Source organism: Hemicordylus capensis, chromosome 2 (genome assembly GCF_027244095.1).
Source record: "Hemicordylus capensis ecotype Gifberg chromosome 2, rHemCap1.1.pri, whole genome shotgun sequence".
Taxonomy (NCBI): domain Eukaryota; kingdom Metazoa; phylum Chordata; class Lepidosauria; order Squamata; family Cordylidae; genus Hemicordylus; species Hemicordylus capensis.
In genome coordinates this window covers 30,910,421-30,936,813 of record NC_069658.1, presented here as the reverse complement: position 1 = coordinate 30,936,813, position 26,393 = coordinate 30,910,421, and the positions used below count along the sequence as shown (strand labels likewise).

The window sequence follows — 26,393 nt, the reverse complement described above, 5'->3', positions numbered from 1 at the left end:
CATGGTCAAATGGAGTTGAGCTGATGGGGAGGCAGGAACCTACCTCCTTCTTCCCGCATGATTGGAGCCTCTGTTGGGCTCCACCGCTTATGCATCCACATGAATCCTACAGCAGAGTTCCTCAGGGCTGCATTTGAGAACTGGGAGTCCTCCACTATCCTACAATGTACTGTGCAGGCAATAGAGAGGCAGCCATCAGCAATGCATCACCACACCTCTTCCTGGCCCCACTTTTCACTAGACTCTTTTGTTTACATGGCTGTTGGTTCCCAGGAGCTGCAGAAGCTGGAGTGATCACTCACATGATCAAAAACTGGCATAGGATTGGATGGCAGGTGGGGGGTTGTTCCTGTTCTACCTCAGTTTAAGCCTGGGTAAAAAAGCTAGCTACCAAGTTAGGCAGGTGCTGGGTAGGAGAGGCTCCTGGAGCTCCAGACAAGCCTCTCTACCTAAGTTAACCTTCTCCTACCCACAAAAGGATGATCATGAGAATGACCTTTGTATTTATTTTGAAGATACTCTTGTTTCCAAGAGGTTTTTGTAAATTTAAATTAGAATCATTTTGCTGTGATGTTGATGCCTTAGATTTTGCCATCTGAATCCTTCAACTAAAATACATGACTTATTTGTATATGCGGCTTGGCATTTGTAAGTTCAGGACTTCCTTAATGTAAGATATTAAGCAGCTTTGTTTCTTTGTATGTATGGATGTTTGTAGGCGAGATGTTTGTAACTTGGGCAGAAAAGTGTGCCATCAAATTGATTTCGACTCCTGGCGCCCACATAGCCCTATGGTTTTCCTTGGTAGAATACAGGAGGGGTTTACCATTGCCTCCTCCCACACAGTATGAGATGATGCCTCTCAACATCTTCCTATATCGCTGCTGCCCGATATAGTAGCAGCGGGGATTTGAACTGGCAATCTTCTGCTTGTTAGTCAGGTACTTCCCCTCTGCACCACTTAAGGTGACTGTGCCTTGTAGTTATAATTAAGGCATTGTTTTATTGCAACTAACAGGTTCACTTTTAAAATGGAAGCAGGTAAAGTCATTCACTCAAAAAATATAGTGTATATCTTACACTTGTACAACATAATGGGGCCATTCACACGAGCGTGAGGGCAGGGGGGCATGGACAGGCAGGAAGGCTGCTCCAACTCACTTTTCCTCCAGATGATCAAAGAAACGTGCTGGGAGCACGGAGCACAGTATGCACTCCCAGACAATCTGTGCTGTTCCAGGCCGTGTGGAACTCTGGAAGCTGGGATAACGTGTCCCGACCTTTGGATGTCCCACAATGCACCATGCCACTAGCACGGTGCATTGACGGGATTCTCCATCAGAAGGGCACTCTAGGCACCTGTCTCTGTTCCCTGGAGACACATGATCCTGGCAGCCAGGTTAAGGGATCCCTCACTCCTTTAACCTTGGCTAAAAGCCTGGCTTAAGAGTGGGGTTAGGCTGGGTGGGAGTGCTGGGATCCACGTGGATCCTGGTGCTCCACACTAGCAGACTAGGCTGTCCTAGCCTGGGTAGGCTGCTTGTGAGAACAGCCTCGCTGTCTGAATATGGCTATGAGCTCTTCCCATTTGACCTTCAGGGGCATGGTTGCATTAAGTTTGGGTTTCTGACTGATTTCAGTGACTTTGAAGGGAGACCATTTCTAAGTCTCTGAGTTCTCTAGGAAGGCTCAGAGGATAAAAGGAAATAACAGTTCTAACACTAAAAGCATGTACTTGTTCAAGATGTGTAAAGCGGAGGAGCTCATCAACAGAAAAGCAATAAAGCTATGTTGGTGATTCTCGGTAGTAGTTGCTCAATGCAAGTTTGCACCCTCTGGAATTTTTGGGAACACACACTTGTGGTCCCCATAATGGTTTTAAGGCAGATAACTCACTGTTTTGTTTTTTCATTTTTTTAAGACAGTCGGAACTCTGTAAACTGCAACAATTATGGTTAATCCCACTTGACCACATCCACTGTAAAAACATGGTTCCCAATGCCCAAATCATTTCCAACACATTATAATTAGAAACATTCCAAATATCAACATGACATATGCCCTGTAGACATTACATGTGCTTGCTTTATGGGTCCCAAGTCTGCAACATGTACCCCGGAGGAGCCAAATATACTTACCTTGAAATCAACTGCCCTTTTATAGATCGAGCAAGTACTCATTACACAAAATGACAAGGGAGCTAAAGAATGGCTAGCCATCTCGCCCCACAAAGAGGCATCGTTAACAAGAGCCCTGTGTGGTTTTGTGCATTGTTTCCTAACTTTTCACACTCTCATTAAAAAAAAAGTGATGGAAACACAAACTGAGCACTTTTATAAAAAAAAAAAAATCACAGGCAACTGTGGAAGGAATCAAAGCTGAGATGGATTGTTTCAAACAGCAAAGGGTTGCATACAGCAACCATAGTGCTAGTAATGTGTCGTTCTAGTTTACAGAAGAGCTATATATTCCAGAATAGTCATTCAAGGAGGGAATACCACTCAAGCCCAGGAACATTTTCTTCATAGCTGTCTCCAGGATTTGGGGAGCCCTTGGACAAGAGTTCATCAGTGGGAGTATGGAACACAAACGGCTTGGAGCCGAGGTCAAAATTCAGCGGTAGAGCATCTGCTTTGCATGCAGAAGGTCCCAGGTTCATTCCCTGACATATCCAGGTACAGCTGGGAAAGACTCCTGCCTGCAACTTTGGAGAGGGTGGTGTAAACAATTCCGAGCTAGATGGACCACTGGTCTGACCACTGATGTAAGGCAGCTTCCTATGTTCATAATTAATTGTGCCAGGGTACAAGACAGTGATGAAGAGCGTACGTTAAAAACATGTTTGGGTTCCTGATCTTTCAGTGAATTCTATTTTATACCCATTTAGGCTGTGTTCTCCCAGTCATGACAATCCTGGTTAAAGCGCTAACCAGGATTGCTGAGCCCTGTAGAGTTGGTTGTGAGAACACAAATTTCCCAGCTAATCCTGATCAAAGCACTGTAGTTAAACTGCCTTCAACCAGGGTAGATAAACAGGATTGTATATCTGATGATGCACACTTTGAGAGCTGATTTGAGGTGGTGGACTGTTGTGGGGGGATTCTGGACTCCATCATTTCAAACTGGAAGCAAGGGAGGGATCCAGGGGCGTAACTATAATAGGGCAAGGGGAGACAGTTGTCTCTGGGCCCACTGCCTTGGGGGCCCCCCAGAGGCAAGTCACATGACTGACTCCCCCAGCCACGCACCCGCCTGGGCTTCCTTCAGTTGTATTCATCCTCCGAAATTGATGTGAGTGTTAAGACCTGGAGCTACCAGAACAGCTTGTCTTTCTCTAGTACCATTAAATGACTTGCATCGTCCACAATTCACAAAACCTTTAAAAAAATAATTTTAAAAAAATCCACATTCCTGCATGTAGTAAAGTAGCACATCAGAGAGAAGAGTTTGGTGTAACATTCTTCCCAGTGCACTAGTTTAATACACACAGGGGCCATTAACACAACTGGGAGGGCGTTTGATGAATGCAGCCTCAACTAACACATGATCCTGGAGCTCATGTTAAGGGTTTGCTCAAGCCATTAAAAGCAGTCACCTGAAGTGGAGCAGCTTGACTAACAAGCAGAAGGTTGCCACTGGTATGGGGAACACCTGTATCGGGCAGCAGCAACATAGGGAGATGTTGAAAGGCATCATCTCATACTGTGCGGGAGGAGGCAATGGTAAGGTAAAAAATGTAAAGTGTGCCATCAAGTTGATTTTGACTCCTGGCACCCACAGAGCACTGTGGTTTTCTTTGGTAGAATACAGGAGGGGTTTACCATTGCCATCTCCTGTGCAGTATGAGATTATGCCTATCAGAATCTCCCTATATTGCTGCTGCCCGATATAGTACCAGCAGGGATTCAAACCGTCAACCTTCTGCTTGTTAGTCAAGCATTTCCCCATTGTGCCACTTAAGGTGACCCTTCTGTATTCTACCAGAAGAAAACCACAGTGCTCTGTGGGTGCCAGGAGTCAAAATCGACTTGATGGCACACTTTACCTTTTTTACCTTACCATTGCCCCCTCCTGCACAGTATGAAATGATGTCTTTCAACATCTCCCTATGTTGCTGCTGCCCGATATAGGGGTTCCCCATACCAGCGGGGATTCGAACCAGCAGCCTTCTGCTTGTTAGTCAAGCATTCCCCGCTGTGCCACTTAAGGTGACTGCTCAAGCCTTTAACCCTGGCTAAAAGCCAGATTTTTAAACTGTGCTAGGCAGCGCTGCCCCACTGGGATCAGGCCTGATCCTAGTTGTTCTCACGTGCAGCCTAACCAGGCTAAATATAACTCTCTCTCTCTCTCTCATACACTCACACACACCTGTAGTCCAAAGTGGTAGAATTCAGAATTTTGCATGTGGTGTACTAAGCCTATACCCACTTCTAGTATGAAATGCTACTCTCTGTGCTACCTCCTTAGAACTCTACCACTTTATTCCTGGTTCATTATACTGCACATGTAGACCAGGTCTCCGCTATTATAACCTCAGTGGAGATACAGTATATATATAGAAAACAAAGGTATAATATTCTACACAATTGCACAGTACGAAATAAACCTTCCATCTTCCAGTCTTCTGGCCAATGAGTATGAAGGTACTGGGATAACTGAGAAGTACAATTCAGCTCACTTAAAGTTTATACAATTTTTTAATTAATGTTGTAGGCAATTAAATAACTTTTAAAAAATACTAGGTGTCCTATATTGAATTATGGCTGTTCTCCCAGGCTTGTGCAATGAAACAATGTTGCAATGATATGAAGGTGCAGAATTTGTTTCAGCAACTTTAAAAAAAAATCACACTGTATTTGGTTTTATTAGAAGAAGCATAACGGAATGCATCCAGTTTCATTCCTGTGGTATATAGCGTAAATCTGATATTTTCAGTTCTAGTGAGTTTTGCTGGGCTTCCTAAATGTGGACATAATGGATTAATATGAGAATATGGCTGAATCTTACTAGAAAAATGTGTTGCATTGTGATATATTCTACGGAAATGCAGTCCGTTGGCTCAGCTACCGTATCAAAGCAAAATAGATTGCTGAATCATTCCAATAGACAACACTTGCCAATTTCATACTTTTAAAATGTGCTATCCAGTTCCACACAGTATCAAAACAGTTTTGGAAACATTCTGCATTGTAAAGATGATACATTATTGGTCAACAGAGCTGCATTTTTTAATGTGTTGCAATCCATGCAAGTATAATATGATAAAAATATAATTCAATTTTGTCATTTGAGCATAAACTAATAAAATTCCCTGAAAATGCTAGTTAACGCAACCCAACATTGCAACAGAAGCCACAACAAACAAATATGTCCTCATGAAATAATAGCTTGTGTTCTTCCTCATTGCTGTCTAACAAGTAGACGACCAAAACCATGTCAATCATGACCAGGATAAGATGCCAGGACTAAGCTGCAGTGGTATCCATCCCCACTATATGCAAAAAGAGCTGTTATTGCTTTGATTACAACAGAGACTCTCACTGCAAATCATCAGCCTCACCAGTGCCTCTGTCTTAACCAAAGATAGATTCAGACGGACAGAATTGTTTTCTTCTCCTCCTTCTCCAAGCTGTCTTGGCATCTGCAGTTTCCACAAGTTGGAAATCAAATGGCACCAGTCTGTCTGTAAGAATTCAGCATGTGATGGACTTCACAGTACATGATCACTGAAGCATTGCCATGAATGTGGTGAAGCAGTGGCTCTAGAGTCCATCTTGCATTGGGCCCTTTTTGAAGAATAAGTTAACTTTGGATTCTAACTAGAAAAGGTAATGTAAATTGTATTTAGTGGCTGACATCCACAGCAAGGAGCCACATGCAGAATGAACACCATTGCGCTGGCATAGGAACAGAGGTGCACCTAGATACTTTTGGAGCCTGGACCTAAAGGCCTTTGGAGCCCCGCCCCCTGCAAATTAAGTATCATCATGCTCTGCCGGGTGACCACACCTCCCAAGATAGACTAAAAGGGATTGGGGGGGCAGGGGCTTGGAGACCCTGGACTTTGACCCCAAAGTGCAGGAGTAAGAGCACCTCTGCAAAGGAAGATGGTTTAGTTGTGCTAAAAACAGTGATTGTGGAAGAGTGCTGTTGTGCTATGGTGCTCTTGCACAAAGTTCCCATTGAAATAATAGAGGCATACTGCAGTTCTACAATTATTGTGCAACTGCAAGTATCCTTACATGGCTTACACAGTGTTGGAAGTGAAGGACTTTGCGCTGTTTCTTGTCTCAATGACAGTGGAGGACAGACTAGTGAGTCAGAGGGTCAGAGGCTAGAGGGTCAAGACATTGGTCATCCCTTCTCTACTGCTCTGACACTATCCCTTTGGAATGTAGATTGCTACTCTTAGGGACTAACTTCCTTCCTGCTTTGCACTTCCTCTCTCCCTCCCTTCTCTTCCTGTTCCTTCTACCTTGCAACATGCAAGCTCCTCTCCCCTGCACCATGTGTGCAGAGATGCAGAATCCAACTGCATCCTGCTAGATAGACAGATTAGAGATCCCAACTCCTCACTTTCCTATCTTGAATGGAGTTCTCTAATAAATACCATTTATATTGATTTGAAACTATGAACTGGCTGCAAGTTACTTTACTCTTAGCATACACGCATGCCTAACCAAATTCCACTGTGTTGTGCCTCTGTGCACTCTGCTATAATGAAAAGGGGTTTCTCCTACCAGAGAGAATTCCCAACACATAGAACCTGGTGCTTCTTGCACATAAGGAGCAGCAGATTGTTGTGATTCAAGCGGGGTGTAAAGATGCTTCCCACCTTTGCCATCGGCACAGATCTTTGGGCCAATCTGACCCTTGCAGATCTACAAAGAGCAAGAAGAGAGGAGAGAAGGCTATGGGCAATCTTCCCCCCTCCCCACCCTCTGTGCCACTTTCAGAGTTTGCAAGGGTTGGTTAGGAAATGGGGCTGGCCCCCACTAGAGGCATGGGGCAAGGCAGAATTTTGCCCCTTGCCCCAGGCAGCACAAGACCTTGGGCCTCCCCTGGGGCAGCTCTACCTATGCAGCTCCTTGGTATGAATCCACACGTTTCTTCATGAGATCCTCAGGGACAGCTCTGCTGGTGCAGCTTCTGTGCAAGCACAGCGCCAACCCCCAGCAGGGTAAGGAACAGGGGAACTTTTCCTGGCTGAGAGCAACATCTTCGCAACTGGGTGCCAGCAGGGCTTTGGAGCAAAAGCTTGGTGATAGTGTTTTGTTTGGATTGCTGAATCCTGTATCTTGATCAAATTCCAGGCGTGGTACTGGATTTACAAATCCTGTAGCAGAAGGGAAGAAAAATTGTTTTGGCTGTTCCCATTCCTGTCAACCACATCATTGCCTAAATTGTGAGAAATGATATTTTATTGTTTGGGTAAAAAGCAGAGTCACTTGCATACATCTGCTATCACTGGGAAAGCTATGCAATAGCATTGCTGAAACAAATCAGTTTTGGATTTCCTTTGCTTTGTTTTTATGCTATTAGGCAACTAAGGAACAGTATTAAAAAGTAGGTGGTTTAGCTAGGATCAATTTGTATGATTATCCCTGCTATTTGAGCAAAGAGGCACCTATACTCTTAAACTTAGCAAGGGGAGAACAAGTGGCCCTATTCAACCCCAGCATTGCATTTTTCCAGTGGCTGTTGCTGATGTCTCCCTTGTTCTTTTTCGATTGTGATCCCTTTTGGGACAGGGAATCATCTTGTTTGTTTTCATTCATTCAGTGTAAACCTCTTTGGTGTTCTTCACACAGCAGGCTTTACTGAGAGGCTTTCCTACGGAATCGAAGTTGCTCCCCCCTCAAAAAAGGCAAAAAGTTGATTTTTTTTACTCCCAGTATAAATCAGGCTACACTCTAACGTTCAATGAAAAACCTAAATTGTGTGTGAAGTGCTCCCCAATAGCTGGCAGGGACTTTGGGGTAAATATGCCCAATATGTGGACGCACACATTCCTCCATTCCGGAGGAGATGCGTGCTAAAGGGCTTTAAAAGCCCTGTATGAAAAATGCCTTTGAGAACTTCTGTTGAAAAGTGGTGTATAAGTATTTGTAATAGTAGTAGTAATAGATTAGCAACAATTGCAGCATTATCAATGTACATGGTGCTTTATAAATATATTTGCTATTATTATTGCACTACCTTTGCCACCACCACCACCACCACCACCACACACACTCCTTGATTTCAGAGGTGAAGTCTCTCAAATCCAGGTCAGGAGCTAGCTTGAAGAGAAAGTCTCTTCAAGTCTCTCAATGTGGATTATAAGGACTGTACCCCCAAAATTGGGAGGTGGGGCAAAGGTAAATCTCCAAGGGTGACCCACAGTGCTAGAGGGTTCCTCGTGGAGTACTCCCTTTCCCCTCACCCCACCCCAGGTTTTTTTTTGGGGGGGGGTGGCTTAAAAACTAGCCCGGAGCCAGTTTGGGGAGAAAGTCTCCCCAAGCTGACCGCCAGGTTGGTTTTGGTCCAATAGAAATGTCAGAAGTAGAATGGTTTCCAATACAACAGCAGGGATTTGGGTTGGAATGTTGACTATCGGGCCTCCCTGCTGTTGTATCTGAAATCCTTCCAATAATGCCTATAGTGGACATATCGGTCCAATATTCCTATCAGACAGATCTGACTGCACAACACTACCTGATATTTCTGTCAGAAAGTGAAGCATAATGTGATTATGTCAGGAAGAAAATTATGTCATTTTCTGGGGAAATTATGCATCTCCAATTCCTGGAGAAGTAAGCATCTCTATGGTAAAATTACATCTCTTCTGTTCAATTTGGATAACTTCTGTTGTTTGCATTTGAACATCACAAGCATCTATCTTAGTACCTCTAATAAATAATGGCAGCCACATGGAGACTGTCAGGAAACACTTCTGTTTGGCAGCAACTCCATATGGAGGGCATAATGTTTGAAAGACGCTCACCGAATCTGTTGTGTGAAGGGCCTCCATACTGTTCCCAACTGCTAGAGGTAGGCTGGTCTTGTGGGAGAAAGCATGATGTCGCCTTAGCTAAAGAGGGTCCACCCTGGTTGCATAGGAATGGGAGACTTGATGTGTGAGCACTGTAATATATTCCCCTTATGGGATGGAGCCACTCTGGGAATAGCAGGAGATTCCAAGTTCCATCCCTGGAATCTCCAAGATAGGGCTGAGAGAGATTCCTGCCTGCAAGCTTGGAGAAGCCGCTGCCAGTCTATGTAGACAATACTGAGCTAGATGGACCTATGGTCTGACTCAGTATATGGCAGCTTCCTATGTTTCTATTTTCCTATGAGGCTGCAGTGCTGGTGCACAGTCTCTCCACATGGTACACCCAAGCCATGTTGCAAGGTGCTTACGACTGTTACAGTGCCTTTGCAGAGCTTCTAATAGTCAACTGCTAGTGCAGATACAAAAAACTGAAAGATTTGGTCATGCACTCAACCACATGGTTAGTCCCACTGAAGTCTGTATTTCTGGCAAAGGGCAAATGGTCACAGGCCTGTGGTCTACATATATATATATATCCACGTTCTTCACTGCAAGGTCCAGGAACCTGGGGTGCCCCCCATCAACCATAAGTGTGGCCTTCTGACTAATTGTTGGGCCTGTGTGAAGCATCACCGAAGCTGACTACTCTGCACAGTGCCCCTGGCACCGTGCAGTTTTTCACTTTGCCCAGCACTGGAGGCTCCTTTAAGGGAGGCATAGCCCTCTTGATCCCCTGCACCATCTTGGAACCATCTTACCATGCTTCTCAGAGGCATCTGGTGGGCCACTGTGGGAGGGAGGATGCTGGATGGGCCTTGGGCCTGCTGCAGCAGGGCTATTCTTATGTTGGAAGGCATGCACAGTGTGCTGGGAAGTGTAACCCTTCCCAGCACTTTCACTGTACAGCTCTTAAGAGGGTCCTCCCAGCACTGAAGAAAAGCGCAGTACTATGCAGAGGTCAGCACAATGTGAAATGGCTCTCGTGTTGAAGGTTTTTTGCTAGAGTGGCCCTCACTTACTTACTTAATTACTTACTTATTACATTTCTATACTGCCTTATCTAAAGGCTCTGGGTGGTGTACAACAACAAAAAACAAAAGCAACAAGCAACCATTTAAAATGGCTTAAAACAATATAAAAACAAATTTTCAACCAGGACAGTCTCTCAAAGCAGCTTGTCATTTAAATGGTACAGGAAACTAGGTGAAAACTAGTCTAGCTACAGATGGACTCAAGAGCTGGCTGATCTTAGAGATGCCAGCCCATAGAAATAACCTTTCAACTGCTCAGCAGAGTCTTCTTATCTTAGGGAGTTGGTAACATAGGCCACATTCACACATAACGTGAAACTGCAATTAAATGGGGCAGAGGTTGAAATTTGTAAACATCTGAATGCATGCAGCCACAGTTTTGTGGCAAAAGTTTCAACCTTTCAACCTGAGTTTTGCAGCCACAACCTGAAGTTGTTTGGGGGCAGCATTGCATCCAAAGAGTATGTCTGGTTGTGGACACCACCATAACCACGGTTTCATGCAGTTTCTGGAACAGTACTCATAGAGAAGGTGGCCCAGACCCATCCAGGCTCCATGCCTACAATGCTTCTCGCTGGCTGCCTCTCCAAGCACTTGCCCCACCCCCTGTCTCTGATCTAAGAAAACAGTTGCATGGCAACAGGGACACCGCCATGTGTCATCCCATTACCTGCCCCTCCATTGCTCCTCCACTGCCCCAGCATGGCACTGTTCCTGTTAAGCAGCTGGGCTGCATGTTTTGAAAAGCCACACTGCCCAGCTGCAACTTGCTTGGGAACAGGAAGTTCCCTAACCCCAGCATCATGTGGGCAGCTTCGGGAAGGAGATGGCATCTGAGCATATGCGGACACCATCTTGAGTGCTCAGCATGGTGTTGCTGACCACTCAAGATGGCATCTGCAAATGTTCAGACACCATTTCCTTTTTGACGATGTCCACAGTCTGCTGGGAAGAGGGAACTTCCTGCTCCCAAGATGCAGCCAGGGAGCATGGCTTTTCCAGACAAACAGCCCAGCTGCTCAATAGGAACAGTGCCATGCTGGGGTGGTGGAGGAGCAACGGAGGGGCAGGTAAGACTTGCCTTCCTCCTGTTAAAGTGACCTGCTCACCCCCATCAAAACAATTCGGCTGGGGCAGCTCAAAGCATTTTGGTGCCTCAAAATGGAGGCACAGAAATGGTTCAAGCACTTCCCTAATTTTAATGCTCTTTCCCAGCTGAGGGGAGGCTAGCTGAGGGCGGACAGAGCATTCCAAAAAGGTGTGATCATGCTCGGCACACCCCCTTGAAGTTCATGGCCACCCTGGAGATGTGCTGACGCTTTGCCCACCATCTGGTGACAGAGCGCTACAGAACTTGCTAGGATACAGCCTCGGCAGTCCAGAAAGAGGAAGGGGCTCCCCTGCCCTGAAAACAGAGGTTGCCAGACTGCAGTTGGGTCAAACATCTGCAATGAGATTCATGTTTAGAAAAATTAACCGCAGGTTCTGCAACCTCTGGTTTCATGTTACGTGCGAATGCAAACATAGTCTAGGCTCCTTTCTCCATAGGGAAGGAACAGATGGAACTGCATATGGACTTGGTGATTGGCTGATATTAAAATGCTAATTTGGACCTGTATTCATTGATATCTTTGTCTTCTATGGTATTAAATTTTTCACACAGCATTAGTAATGTAGGCTTGTGGTGACACACTAAACCTCAATCCTTCACATGCCAGGGGCTGCATGAGTGACCAGTTGGCTATGAAGCACATGCTATCATGTTTCGGTCAGCCACTGTTATCCCAATGATCAAGTGAATGGGTGCTTGGGGAGAGAGGAGGGCTGTCCAATATATGGCAGTGGTGGATGAAGCAGGGATCTTCTGCTTTTTGTTCATGCATTTGAGCAAACTGAAGACACACACATCCTCAGCCTAGTTGTTTCAGGGCTGAGAAAGCTAAACACATTTTATTACAAACAGACCAAAGTCGTTTTTCTGTTATCTGAGAGAGCAAAGCAATGTGGGACATTGGGCTTAGTTTAGCAGACCCTAGAATGTTGACACACTTGCCAAACCTGAGTGTCTCGCCTTTGTATGAGAGAGATGTAGTTTTATCTAAATGCCCTGTAAGGAATAAAGTGCTTACCACTGTTTCTGCCTGTTGGGATGAATCTGCCGTTCTATTGACATATGCTACAGATTTAATTTAATACTGTGGTTCAGATGTCTCTTTTGATAAATTTCAGTGAAAATCTATGCTAAGAGGAGTTGAGCTGTTTAAATATTTATGGAGTTGAAAATGCTGGGATAGGAAAGGAGACATGGTAATTGAAACAACATTGGTGTATATCCTTGCTGTGAAAGTTTCTGAAGCTGGTTGGTTGGTTGCTTTTAAATATTAGCAGGATTTGAGTGAGGCTTGAAAGGATTCACTTTAATTCTCAATCTTGATCACATATATCCAGAAAATTTTCTTTCCTTCCCCCGCTTAATGATGAGATTCAAATGCATAGACCTGAGCCACTCTCATTTTCCTTTTCCTTGTTTTGCATTATAGGCATATTGGAGATAATATCAGTGGAAATTGGAGTTGTGGCTGTCAAATCCATTAACAGCAACTATTATCTAGCCATGAACAAGAACGGAAAAGTCTATGGTTCTGTAAGTATGTTTCTTTGTCTTTTTCCTAGCTGATGCTGTTCATGCTATTGCTTATCCAGTCCCTCCCCCCCGACCTGTGGAGGACTTAATTGGGAGTAAACATGACTAGGGAACTGTGCTGTAAGGGGCTTTGCTTATTCACTTTTCAGAACTTGCTGATATAGCTTTGCTCCTGTGCAAAGCAGGGTGTTCAGATGGAAAAGAGGAGAGGGGTCCTGTTCCTTTAATAGATGCACCGAGGAGGGAGTTTCAGCAGGTGCAACTTTTCTTTTTCCCTGCCTGCAGTAGCAGCCGGTACAGGAGCTGCTGGGGGTGGGGGGATGAGAGACACCTTTCAGTGTAAATTCGTAGGTGCTTACCTCCACTACCACCACACCTGAAAGCTGCTTTGAGCAGCGGCACAGCGCCCAGCACCTCCTGTGATAGGGAATCAGCTCCGCCACTCACCTGATGGAGGCCATTTGTGTGGCCAGCAAGTGGCTTCCATGCATGTGTGGAGGCCATGTGAGTGGCAGAGCCAATTCCCCTCTACAAGGGGTGCTGGGCTGCACCTGATTTCCACCTGCTTTCCCGGCCCTGATTTCACTAAGCACTGATTTACGCTTAAATGTGCCTCTTGCCACCCCCATCCCACCCACCCCTGGCGGCACCCGCACCAGCCGCTACTGCCTGCATGACGCTGAAATTTCCTTTTCTGTGCATCTGTTAAAGGTACAGGAATCCAGTCCTCTTTTTCCATCTGGCCACCCTAGTCCGAAGTCTGCTACTCTACTAGGATCACAAGATCTACCATTTTCTTCCTGCTTCCTCCTAGGCTGTCACACCTGCTAGCCCCATTACTAGTTGAAACTCTGACTGGTCCCTCCCAATCTGATCACCTGCCCAGCTGGAACCAAATTGCCCTTTCAGTGCAATAAACCATGACTTGGCATTTGAACTACCCACTCTGTCTTGTAGGCACTTGGTCTAATTCTTGAAAAATGAGTTCATCATTTCAAAAAATATTTATATTTGCTTCCTTGATTAAATCACCAGAAAGTATAACAGTATTTAAACTTCATTGCTGCCCATAAAAATAAATACCTGTCATCCAGTAGCTAGCAAGCCTGGAAGCCACATTATGAAATTTTCAATAAAGCTAAAACTATTAGGGCAGCTGTGTTATTAAAAAGAAATGCTTTCAAAATCTGTTATGGAATTTCAGATGTATGTTCTATCACTTTGATTCTTATTTTTCTGGTACCATTTCACCCTAATTTGTGTTTTGGCACTACACTGCAGGTGCTCCATTGTAAAGGCAACTTTTTTTTCCTCCTCTGTATTATTGGATTTTGATCAATTCAAGATTCACCTACACATGCTAAAATAAATTTGGCATCAGCCCATAACCTAGCACTGAGGTCATTCACACAATCAAAAACTGTGTTCTAAAGGGGTTTGGGAGCTGTGTTTGCTCCCAGTTGTCAGTTGTGTGGAATTGGGTGGTAAGAGGAAAACCTGGGTAGAAATGGTTGTGTGGAAGCAAGGTAGGAGGAAAACCTAAGTAGCTTTTCCTCCTAGCTTGCTTCCACACAATCATTTCTACCCAGATTCCACGTAGTCGAAAACTAGGAGCACACACCGCTCCCAAACCTGGGTAGAACACAGTTTTTGATTGCATGAATGAATTGACTTCACAGATGTTTTGGTCTCCAATATCAGCCTTTAAACATCTGCAGCCCTCCTAATGGTACTGAACACCCATTTACACAAGAATAGACTTATCGGGGTGGAACTACGTGTGCCAATGAAAACATCGTTGTGTTTCCATTGTGTTTTCCATTCCTTTTAACATAGAGAGGCTCTACACACAATTGGTGTGCAGAGCCTTACTGGGCTTACTGGGCCAGATTGGCCGCCCACATGATTACCAGCTCCATCATGGAGCCAGTAGGGTCAGTGGGGATCAGGGGCCACCTGGTCCCTGGAAGTCCCAGGATGCCTCGCGCATGATGTTGCTGTTAGGAGCAGCAGGACCTCTGAAAACTACATATTTAGTTTAGTATTTAGCAGCATGAAGTACAGGGTCCACACTCTCATGGTTCTGCTAGGGATTTTTTAAAAATCAACATGTTTAAAAAAAAAATCCCCTTTGTCTCTGGTATGCAGAACGTTTTGTGCCTGAACTCTAAATCCATGATGAAGGTTGTTTCATCAAGTCTTCCAGAATGCATAGTTTGAATTTTCATTCCCAAGAAGACCTCCTATGCTTAGTCTCATGCTGATATGGTAGAGCAGTTTGGCTTTTTATAAGCAGATGGATTTGAAAAATAGCCTCAATAAATTGTTCCTGAGAAATGCTCTCAAACATTTCCAGCATAGTTTTTCAATAAGATATGGGCCATGTGCAGAACATGTGCTAATGTGTAGTAATGGCAAAATCAGTTTATAGATTTGCTGGCCAATAGACTTGTCATAGAATTATGCTTAAGTATTTGCCACGTACATCTGTGTCCAGGGAATGCAAGTCTGAACTCTAAACCACACTTGGATTCTTTAAGTTAAATACACACACACACACACACACACACACACACACACACACACACACACCAGGTCAGAGGAATCAAATTATAAGTACACTGAAGCTACATATTTGCCATATGTTGATGAGAACTGGAAGGCAATTGGGCATAGTGTAATGCTTTCTTAATAAAGGGGCAGCATGGGTTGATAACTAGTTTTATTACTAAATCCATTCACCCCTACTAACTGGGGTAAGAGGCAATATTAAATGTAATAGCTCTCTTCTATTTAGCAGGAGGGAGAACAACTGTCCCTATTCAACATGGCATTGCGTCTTCCAGTGGTGGCTCTCTTGTGTTTCTTTGTAGATTGTAGGGCAGTTCACACAGTGAACATTAGGGTAGAAGAAGCCCCCTACCTAATTTGGAAGCTGTGTACACTCGCCATTTCTGATCATGTGTCCGTGGAAAATAAGGTCAGATGCTGAGAACTTGATCATGAGTTAAGCCACATCTAGGTAGGAAAAGCACACCCCACTCAGATTCCATCCCCAGCTTCAGAACAAACTCCCAGCCCCAAACCTTTTTTTTTCATGGACACACAATCGAAAATCGGAAGCATGATCAGCTTGCAAATTAGGGTAAGAGGCTTCTTCTACCCTAATTTCAGTCATGTGAACTGCCCTTGTGAGTCCGTTTGGGACAGGGAATATGGATGTGTGGAACCGATTCAAATTGACCAGAAAGGGGGCCCGTTCCAAGTTCAAGCTGAACCAGGCCCAATTAGGATTGAACCAGTTCGGATCGAACCAGTTTGGCCCAGTTCGACCATTCTACATGCTTGCAAAGGGGAAGCTGGTAAGGATTCCCCTTTATAAGCAAATTGGGAACCCTATGGGCTTGAAAAGGGGTGAGTAGGGTGGGCAGGCAGTGGCAGCATGGTTCTTTGGAGGTGGTAGCAGCTGATGGTTCAGTTCATGCACTAGAAACAGGTCAAACTGGTTTGGCCCAGTTCAGCCACTGAGCTATGGCCCATCCCCAGAGGTGGCATATATGGGTTTTCCATCCAGGCACTAAACAGGCACCAAGACCTGCTTAGCTTCAGCAAGGGGGCTATATCATGTGCCCTCTGACCATGCTCTGGGACCCCAAGTCTAACTAAAACTAGTGTAAACTAGTCAACAACCTAGTCTAAAGCTAGTGTATATTGATTTATTCAATATTCAACCACCTTGGGATAGGTTTTATGAAAGGCGATATATAAAATATAAAATAAATAAATATTTGCATATCCCAGCTCCTAGAGTTGGAGGCAGCTTACAACTATCCATGGATGATCTTTAGGGATTATTTGCCCTTAATTTTGCTCCCTAAACATGGCACTTTAAAAGGTGGATACAAAATACACACATATTCCATTAAGTGTGAATGGTTTGCTCATATAGTATTAGATGCATGCTTATGCTGCTTCTTCTTTTTAAAGCCAAATTTATTTATTTATTTACTTACTTACTTACTTACTTACTGTTTTTTAAAATTAATTTAAGTGCATTTTCCCAATAGCAGAATGTCAGACTTTTGCTGACATTTTGTGTGTTTTTCCCTGTGTGTTTTTCTTTCCAAACAGAAAGAGTTTAATAATGACTGTAAACTAAAGGAAAGAATAGAAGAAAATGGATATAATACATACGCATCATTCTTTTGGAAGAACAATGGAAAGCAAATGTTTGTGGCCTTGAATGGAAGAGGAGCCACAAGGAAAGGACAGAAAACGAGGAGGAAAAACACCACCGCTCACTTTCTCCCCATGGTCGTTGAGCCACAGATGAAGGACATGTTCTATTGATAGCAATTGAACCAAAGATCATTTGTCAGGAATATTTGGTAATCCTCTTGAAGAGGAAAAGCAGAAACAGTGCAGACGTCTGTCTGATTGAAAAGAGGGGAAGCCTTTGAAGGTTTTATATTCTCTGATGGCACATGAAGTATTCCTAATTGGTTCTGTGTCATATCTTATAATCAAGACACAAGCTGGATCAGATGGGAAGGGAGCTCTTTCCAGTGAACAAATTATTATTAATATTATTTTTTATCTCTGCAATAGAACTTAAAGAACATGAGACAATGTATTGAATGATGTTCGGGGAAAGTTATTTATGGAATACTAACTCGTATCAAAGACCTTCATTGCTCATTCCAGCCTAATGATCCAATGAACAAGTTAGGCACGCAAACATTTACTGGAAGCACGTGGATCATACGCAGAAATAAAGAAAATTCTGGAATGGTCTTGTGAAATAAATGAATAGGATTAAGAAATATAAGCACACTAGAGTAAAACTGTTCTAACAAAATAAACAGTATGGTCTCCCTTTGTATGCTAACGCCATGCCTTGTATTTCTCCCTAAGTTATTTATTTAATAGGATGTTAAATATGTTTCTTCTCCTTTTTTTTGTTTGAAGGATTTTCTCAGTTGCTCCCTGTTGCATAAGTGTTCTTCTCTTCTTTCAATATTTTATACCAAGATTGACCGTCAGATGTCGAAAGCTCACGCAAGTGTCTGAGAGTAGGAAGTGGACAAGGTTTAAAAGAAAATGTAGGATTGTGGTTTATGGTTTGTCTTTTTCTTCCTTTTTTTCCTCTTGGAAACTGGGTTTCTTTTTAATTTTGCACTTAAAATCAATAAGATCAGATATGCATAGGGAATTGCAACGTGAACTGTGTGTGGTTTTGTCAGCATCCTTGATGCCTTTTCCTCCCACAGGAACAAAACTTCCCGCCATGCGTCATCTGAAGAATCTTGCTGCTGTTTTGAAATTGACAGAGTTGAACTGGTACTCAGATGTGCATTCATCTCCATTTTATTTTGATTAAATTACTGATCCCAAAGATGTTGAGATTTAGTTGGAGTTGTTCAGCAGGGGTTTGGGGAGCATAATCATGAATGCATCCAACCGTGCTACATATTGGTGGGATAATTATACCCTTCCATATTAAAGCTGAAATAACTATGGAGCTAAGTCTATGGAGCTGGTGATATGCAAAGACAGAATGTGTCTCCTTCCCTCTCCCCTAAAAAAAGTATCACACACACACACACACACAGAGAGCCAGATCCTACTAACTTTTGACTGAGATCAAATGCCTGCAGCATAGCCCTGGTGACCATCTAAGTGGTTTCAATAATTGCAACCTTGATCTGAATAACTTCTGGGTAGTTTCAAATGTTACACAGGAGATGAGGGAAAATAAGTGGACGTGAATTGTTCTTCTAGTGCCACATACTGACCAGGAACATGTGCAATTCCTATTCATGGAGAGATGTGCGTGTGGCAGCTCACATATTTTTCTGTTGGGAAAATGCTGAAGTTTCCCTGAAGAGAAGCATGGCTTCTTTTGTGTTATGCCAAAGCCCTTTGGATGAGCTTAAAATGCAGTAGGCACCTCACTGATGTCAAATGGCAAAAGAAATACTAGATCTTGTTAAAAAACTAAAGCAACTGGGCATATTTCCTTAATTGAAGATGCAGGATTGGAGTCAGCATTATGTGCATACATTCATCAGATGCTGTCTTCACTCCTCAACCCCTTTGCTTTAGAGAACCTGCAGAGAAATGACTCAAAACAGCTAAACATATGTGCTGGTCACCTTTAAAAAACCCTTACTTATAGAACAGTCCCTAAATATCAGGGTTGTATCAGCGGGTCCAAAGCCCTCTTCAGATATTAGAAAAACTGAGGATTCTGTACTTGGGTACACTGTGAATAGAGTTACCGTGGCCTCAATATGAGGCAATTGCAAAATCAGTTGTCAACCACCTCAGAAGACAGTGACATCGGAGAAACCCTTCGAAGTGTTCCTGAATCACACAGACATCAGACCATGTGGTAAAATTGTTCCTTGACTATTCCACTTCAGGCTGCAGAAAGGGGGAAATCACATTAGTGAATGTCTCCCTGTATGCTGTTTTTTTATGCTCCCTGTATATAAAATCACAGAGATAGGTTCAGCCAAGCCTTCTCCCTCAAATATTAGTTCTATGTTTAGGGACTTTTTTTTTTTAAGGGAGAGCATTCAAGTATGCACTTCCCTTGCTTTCTGAGGTGGTACAGTTCAGAAACAGTTTTACCATTTATCCTCCTTTTTTTATAGATTGGGCATTCTGCCCTCTTGAACTAACATTTTGTAGCCCACACAGACAAGATAGGTTACCCTGTCATCCTCAGCCACTCTAACTAACACTGTGTACAATAATCACACTGAAGTGAACAGATCTACTCTGAAGTAAATGACTTGATTGCAGCCACTGTCTTCAGATAAATATACCATCAACTCTGTTTGGTCTTGGGGAAAAACTTTTATTTTAATCTTTTTTTTCCTTTAACATTAGAAAGCTGTGGAAGATCATCAATATAACCATAATGAGATTAATTTTGTTAGAGCAAGTTACAGTAAATAGAAAACTGCCTGTTCTATTATCATCTAACGGTAATCACACTGAAGTGGAAAGATCTACTCTGAAATACGTGATTTGAGGATTGCAGCCACTATTATCCATACGTGTATATAACTTTTGAGAACCAATCTGAAAGAAACATCTATGTTCTTCATTTATCACACAATAGTATACAATGGCTCTAAAATGCAGTACAGAGCACATTTTTATGGAGTGCTCCTATTCTCACAGCTTTCACTGAGTAAATGCAGTTTTCAGTTCAATATACTATCAACTTTGTTCAATCTGAAAAAGAAGCCTATATGATTTTGTTTTACTTTTTTTCTTTAACATTAGAACGCTGTGGATAGATCATCAATATAACCATAATGAGATTCATTTTGTTAGAGCAAGTTAAGTAGAAACCTGTACATCAAGCCAACATGTACCACTCTCTTCACATTGTATTCCACTGAATAAATGAATAAATGTGTATGTCTTCTTTGCAGTGTCTGTAGTGGGAAACAGAAGTAGTGTTAAGTATTAATTTTGTTCAAAATACTTTAAGGGATTATACTGATGCTGCAGTTTTGTCTTTGATATTTCATGTCACAAAATAAATCAGTTCTGTCTTTATTATTTGGAAATAGCAGTTTGGTACAAAGGAGAGATCAGCAAATTGTGTCCCTTTTATATATATATATATATATATATATATATATATATATATATATATATATATATATATACTAATGCATGACCTTGACCAAAGCTGATAATTTTGTGATCTGTTAAGTTATCAGAGTCTCTGTAAAACCAGAACTTCCCAACCAGGACTATGAAAAGGGGAAAACCTGAGGGCACAGTCCATCATAGCACAGGGTGGACTATGGGAGAGATCAGCATAGGGCAAGGGTTCTCAAACTTCTCAAAGGTGTGAGAACTGCTGGTATGAACTAATAGAGCTCAGCTGTTCTCTCCACTATGGCATATCTGATTGCAGTAGCTGGAAAACTATTGTAAATAGGAGTTCCATGCATGGCACCCTATGGTCATTCAGCTCTTACCTGGTGCAAGTGTCTTGAGATCCCTCATGAGAAGAGGCAGCAGTGCTTGATTGGGCCCTATGCTGCTAATCCTTTATGCAACATTGTGTCTATGCTAGATGGATTGCCCCTAGAGTTTTCTCCCGGAAGGATGAAATAATCGGACTACATTTCCTAATCCAGGGATTCTCAAACTTGGTTCCCCAGATGTTCTTGGCGTGCCATTATCCCTGGGGATGATGGGACATCTGGGGAGCCAAGTTGAAGAACTGTTCTAACCCTTAAAAAAAATTTTTTTTTTAATGCTTGCGTTAAACAAAAAGGGCATGATCCACCACGGAATTCTCCTGCACATACTCCAGTGAAATGAATGGGTGCACAGTAGTGCTCTTACATAGCTGGGATCATGTCATCCTAGTGGGTCTTGCCCAGGAGAAAACTGGATAGTGCTCAAAGTCAGATTGATGATGCAGAATTTTAGAGTGTGGTTAATGTAAATCATTAATGTTGCTCATGAATGATCAAAATGTTTTTTAAAAACATGTAAAACTACCTGGAATCAGGGGGTTTTGGATGTTGGAGATAAATATGGTAACCTGAGGCTGAATAAGAAAGTGCTAGTTGTCCTATCAGGACAGAGCTTTCCTTGTGTTACATTTGGTTTTTTTCAAAGTGATAATTGCATCTGACAAGGCATAATGGACCACCCGCAACAAAAATTAAATGTTTGCTTGGCAAATAAAGTACTGGATGATCATTCTTAACAGCATCTATGGTACAAACGAGGTTCTCATTTCACAGAACCATTAACGTTGCTTCAGGGTCAGGGGGGAGGGGATGTGTAAACAGTCATAATTATAGGATTTCAGAATGCTTTAAAAGGCTTCTTGCAAAAAAAAAAATCAAAAAAAACACTACTGCTGCTTGCAGAGGCCAGGAAACAAACAAAATAAATAAATCAAACTTCTTCCCTCAACCCCACCCCAAAAGTAAATAGAAATGGAATAAGGAAGTGTGAAATCAACAAAAAAACTTTGAAATTTTCACTTTATCAGAAATTTTGCAGTCCTTATTTCCTTTAAAATCCCTCTATACTTTCACTCAAAAAAGAACCTCCACATTCCATTTGAATTTTTCTGATAAAAAATTATTTGTTTTTTTCAAAACTCATTTGGCTCACCTTGAAGTTCCTCGGGCATTTTGCTTGGAGGACAAAGCTTTAAATTCACTTCAAATTTTGCTTTGAGTGAAAACTCTTTGGGTGGCTTCACATGTAACTAATGGAAGCATGTAAGTACAAGAGAGAGACTGGTTGCCACCGGGTATGTGCTTTAACTACTACTGCCATTTCCATGAGGTGTAAAGCCAGAAATGTTGGGCAGAGAATGTTGGTTACCTCAGCCTGACATTGTCAAGCCAACTTCGAATATTGGTTAAGAATGTTGTGTTGAAGTAGGTAACTTGACATTCGCCCAACATATATCTGTCTTCGCACATCATGGAAACATCGGCCGTAGCATGCATCTAAGGACAAACAGCACATCTTCTGTACTTACTTGCCACTGTTATGTGTGAAACCACCCTCTAGGTGTCCTGAGGATGACATAAAGCTGCCAAAGGCAAGATAATGGCTCTGCGCAACTGACGTGCTTTGGTACCCACTGTAGCAAGAACAAGCTGCAGTTGGTTTCCCAGAGTAATATTGCTCTGAAAAAAAAAAACACAGGCACAATCCGCAGGGGAACGTCTCACACACAGCACTAACTGAAATGAACCTAAGTTCTCTTGCAACTCTGGTTCCTTTCAATGGGGCTTATGCCAGCAGTGTTCCCGGTAGATAAGTGTTTAAGTGTTTTTCTGTCTCTGTCATAAAAAATGGGACAATCTGAACAAAAATAAAGGTTATTGTATGGTGTGTGTTTTTTTTAAAAAAAGGTTGAACAACATGTACAGTATATTTAAATAATAAAAATTAATAAAATTCTGAAACTAAAGAATGGTTCTTGTCTTTGTTTTGCTCCCATGACACTGTGCTGTGTGATAAATGCAAAAGAAAACTGGAAGAAGCCTGATGTGGTAGTTCCAGTCTAGGGTACAAAGATGTGCTCTTTACAGTGGTGTTTTTCCCTACCTTCCTTCCATGAGGAACTCAAGCTGGTCTGCATGGGATCTCCCAACAGTCTTCCATCCATGCACTCACCAGACAGGTCTGTTTTGCTTCAGCAAGGTGGCAGCATCATTTCTCCTCAGATTATGCCCTGGTTAATATGGAAATGGGTCTGTTGGTGTTTGTTGCTGTTGTTTTTAATCCTGGTATGTATGTTGGAAGCTGAACCAAACAAATTTATCAGGGTGAACAATGTGTTGCTACGGCTATTCCTATGTTACAAAATATCCACACCCTTATACAAGAGTGTGGATATGTCCACTTGAAAGAAGAACCGGAAACTGTATCTGTCAAACAGGGATGACTCCAAGGGGCAGCAGTGGGTAGTGGGTACTCCCCCAAAATATTTCCTGCCCCTCCATCCACCAGATTGCAGCTTTACAGCTAAGTATCAGACAATATAGGCATAATATTTTATGCTCCTGTACTTTGAATTAATTATTTTAAGAGGCCTCCATTGTTTAAAGAAGCCTCACACACAGCCTCCTCTACCCCAGAACAATCAGCAAAAGCCAGTACAGGAGGAGTCAGGAGCTCCTCCAGCCTCTCAGGAGCTAGGCCAACTCTTTAGCTTCCTTCCTGGCCAGGAGCTGCACTGGATGGGCTGCCATCAGACATAGTGTGAAACCTCAGTTAGATGAACCTCTGGTTAATCTGTGAGTCTGGGAATCATCCCGGAGACTATCAATGAGCCACATCACAGCCTCTCGCTTGTGGGCAGAGGGGCCCCTCCCTGGTTCACCGAGGCCACATCCCAGCAAGCTCCATAGTGCTCACATCGGCAGACTGTGGGTAAGGCATCAGGATGCCGGAAGCGCAACAACCATTGGCCATGATCTTTGAAGAGGCGTGCCCAGTGTGATTGTGCCTTTTTGGCACCGATTGGCTGCCCTCAGCAGGGAAAGGGCATTTGAAACCCATTCTTCACACCACTTGCACCACTGTTCTTGCAAGGCCCCCAGGGCCATACAGTTTTGTACAAGCACAATTACTGGTACCAGGGGGTGGAGAGGGGCTCTAGTTTCCTGTCACTGCTGGAAGGGGTCATGATGACTTCATAGGAGGGGACATGTATAATAGGGCAGGCAAAAGACCATGGGGTTTGGTCCACTGTGACAAAGGATCTTTTGAATGGTTGACTTAGGCCAAGCAGGCCAGGAAGCCCCAACACACTCCTGCCCCTCTGTCGTTCTGCTGGCCAGCAATTATCCCTCTCATAATAAGGCCAATCCACTAGGGAGGTTCAGAGGCTCCATGAACTTTGGATCTCTGTTGGAGGGCACTGTCATAAGGTAGGCCATATCAACTCTATGGGGCCTCACTGATGTGGACCCCCTGGTATCTCTGTTTAATAATAGAACTCATACTCCATACCTTCCCATCTCCATTCAATCCTTGCAAACTCCCAAGAAGTCTGGCCTGCTCCCTGTATCTGGGCGGTCTCGGTTGGGCAGAGTAGTGAAACACCGGGGATAGATCCTAGTCCACATTAAAACAACCCGGGCTGGTACTGGCATTGTGGTGTGTATAGATTGGCCACCGCAGGGTCTTCCGGGGCAGGGCACCCACCGATTAGAGTGATCCCTGGCAATTCAGGTGGCTGTGTGGGGCAAAAAAGGGGTGTACATCTATTGAACTTGTCATCACACAGTGCTTTCAAGCCCATCTCTGTCCAACATTATCCAGATTTAACCCAGGACTGTTCATGAGGTATGGCCATGACTGCATGCTTGCACCCAAGGGTAAGGGGCTGGGGGCCCCTTTCCCCTACAAACAGGTACAAAAATAGAGAAGAGCCACATAAACATTCTAGGGTCTATCTTCTAACCCAACCTTTGGAGTACCCCTTTGATGTTAGACTTTCCTTTGCTGGAGCACATGGTACCACACGAGTCTGGGGCCCCTCCAAACTGGAAGGCCAAGGCTGGACATTTGGACACACATACATATGTGTGCAGTGATTAGGGGAACACTCTATACAGTTGGCAGAGCAGCACCTTCCACAGGCACCTTAATAATACAGACACTGTCCAGACATCCAGAGAAATCAATGCCCTGACCAACCACACTCCACATGCAACACCTTATAAAGGATGCCTTGATGGACAGCCGCATTTGATCAGGTGTATTGTTAAAGGGTTCCTTGCCCGAGTGCCCCCTCCCCTTTTCTGGATGGAAGCTGTCAGAATATCTTGTATGGAAACTGCAATTAAAGGTTGGTCTCTGGGTCATCTCTAAGAGACCACGTTACTCCTCTATTGATGGAGCTACACTGTCTGCCAATATGTTTCTGGGCAAAATACAAAGTACTAGTTATAACTTATAAAGCCCTAACGGCTTAGGCCCTAGGTATTTAAGAGAGCATCTTCTTCGCTATGAGCCCCACCGCCCATTGAGGTCACTTGAGGAGGTCCGTCTCCAGTTGCTGCCAACTCGTTTGGTGGCTACACAGAGACAGGCCTTCTCGGCTGCTGCCCCAAGATTGTGGAATGCTCTCCCTGCTGGGAGACAATCCTCCCCATCTCTGGCAGTTTTTTAAAAACTTCTGAAAACACGACTCTTCAACCAGGCTTTCTCAGCTTTTTAAAACTTGTTTTTAAATTGTTCTGATTATTCAATTGCTGTTTTACGATGTTTTTAATTATTAATCATTGTTTTATGCTTTGATAATTTTTGTTTTAATTATTAACTGATTTTAATTGTGTTTTAATGTAAACCACCCTGAGCCTTTTGGAAGGGTGGTATACAAGTTTTAATAATAAATAATAATAAATAAATAAATAAATAATAAAGGCCCTGTCACAGGAAACATGCCAAGGTGTTCAAGTAACACAAGCAAATGGACATTTGTGGGAGAGACATGCAAACAAGACATTTGTGGGGAGACATGCTGTATCTTTCTTTATAACAGCCCTGAGCCATTTTTGGAAGGGCGGTATAGAAATCAAATCAAATCAAATCAATAAATAAATAAAATATGACTGGACAGCAGGAAGTTTTCCACGGATGGGGTTTTGCTGAGTTTATATACTGCCAAGCGATGTGGTGTCACTCCCATGGCATATGTGGTCTTTGTTGCGAAACAACTGAGTTGCCCAGTTTGTGGTGTCACTGGGGCTCCATGTGTTCGTGTGCATACTTCTGCAGCCAGTTATTGCTGGTGACCTCTCCTGCTGTGCCTGTCTTGTCATCCCATACTTTTTGTGTGGATTGACAAAGGGAGGACCACAAGATGCAGTGGAAAGCAAGACTTCCCCAATGTGGGTTTCTCCCCTTGCATGCCTTGGAGCTTGGGACACAGAGATGCAGCGTCCCTGTTCCCAGGCAATGGAAGGAGGAATGTGGAGACTGCAGAGGATGGGGCAACTGATCAGAGAGGTAACCACTGAGAAGCATGGCAGGCAAAGAGCTGATGCATTTCTGGGCTGGTCTGAGCTGAACTCTCTATGGTTTTGGGAGCAGCCACATCACAAAACCCAGGTTATGGTGGCAGTGGAATTCAGACAACACGACGCCACCTTCAAACCTG

At 43.3% G+C, this 26,393-nt stretch overlaps 1 protein-coding gene across 1 annotated transcript in view; it reads left to right on the top strand.

Moving 5' to 3' along the window:
- Positions 1-19,830, top strand: part of FGF10 (fibroblast growth factor 10) — a 131,276-nt gene extending 111,446 nt beyond the window's left edge. The window contains exons 2-3 of the mRNA XM_053303855.1: positions 12,606-12,709; positions 16,841-19,830. Coding sequence (XP_053159830.1) covers positions 12,606-12,709; positions 16,841-17,059 — 323 coding nt within the window. The 3' untranslated portion in view covers positions 17,060-19,830. The remainder of the gene's footprint in view (positions 1-12,605; positions 12,710-16,840) is intronic.
- Positions 19,831-26,393: the final 6,563 nt, after the last annotated feature.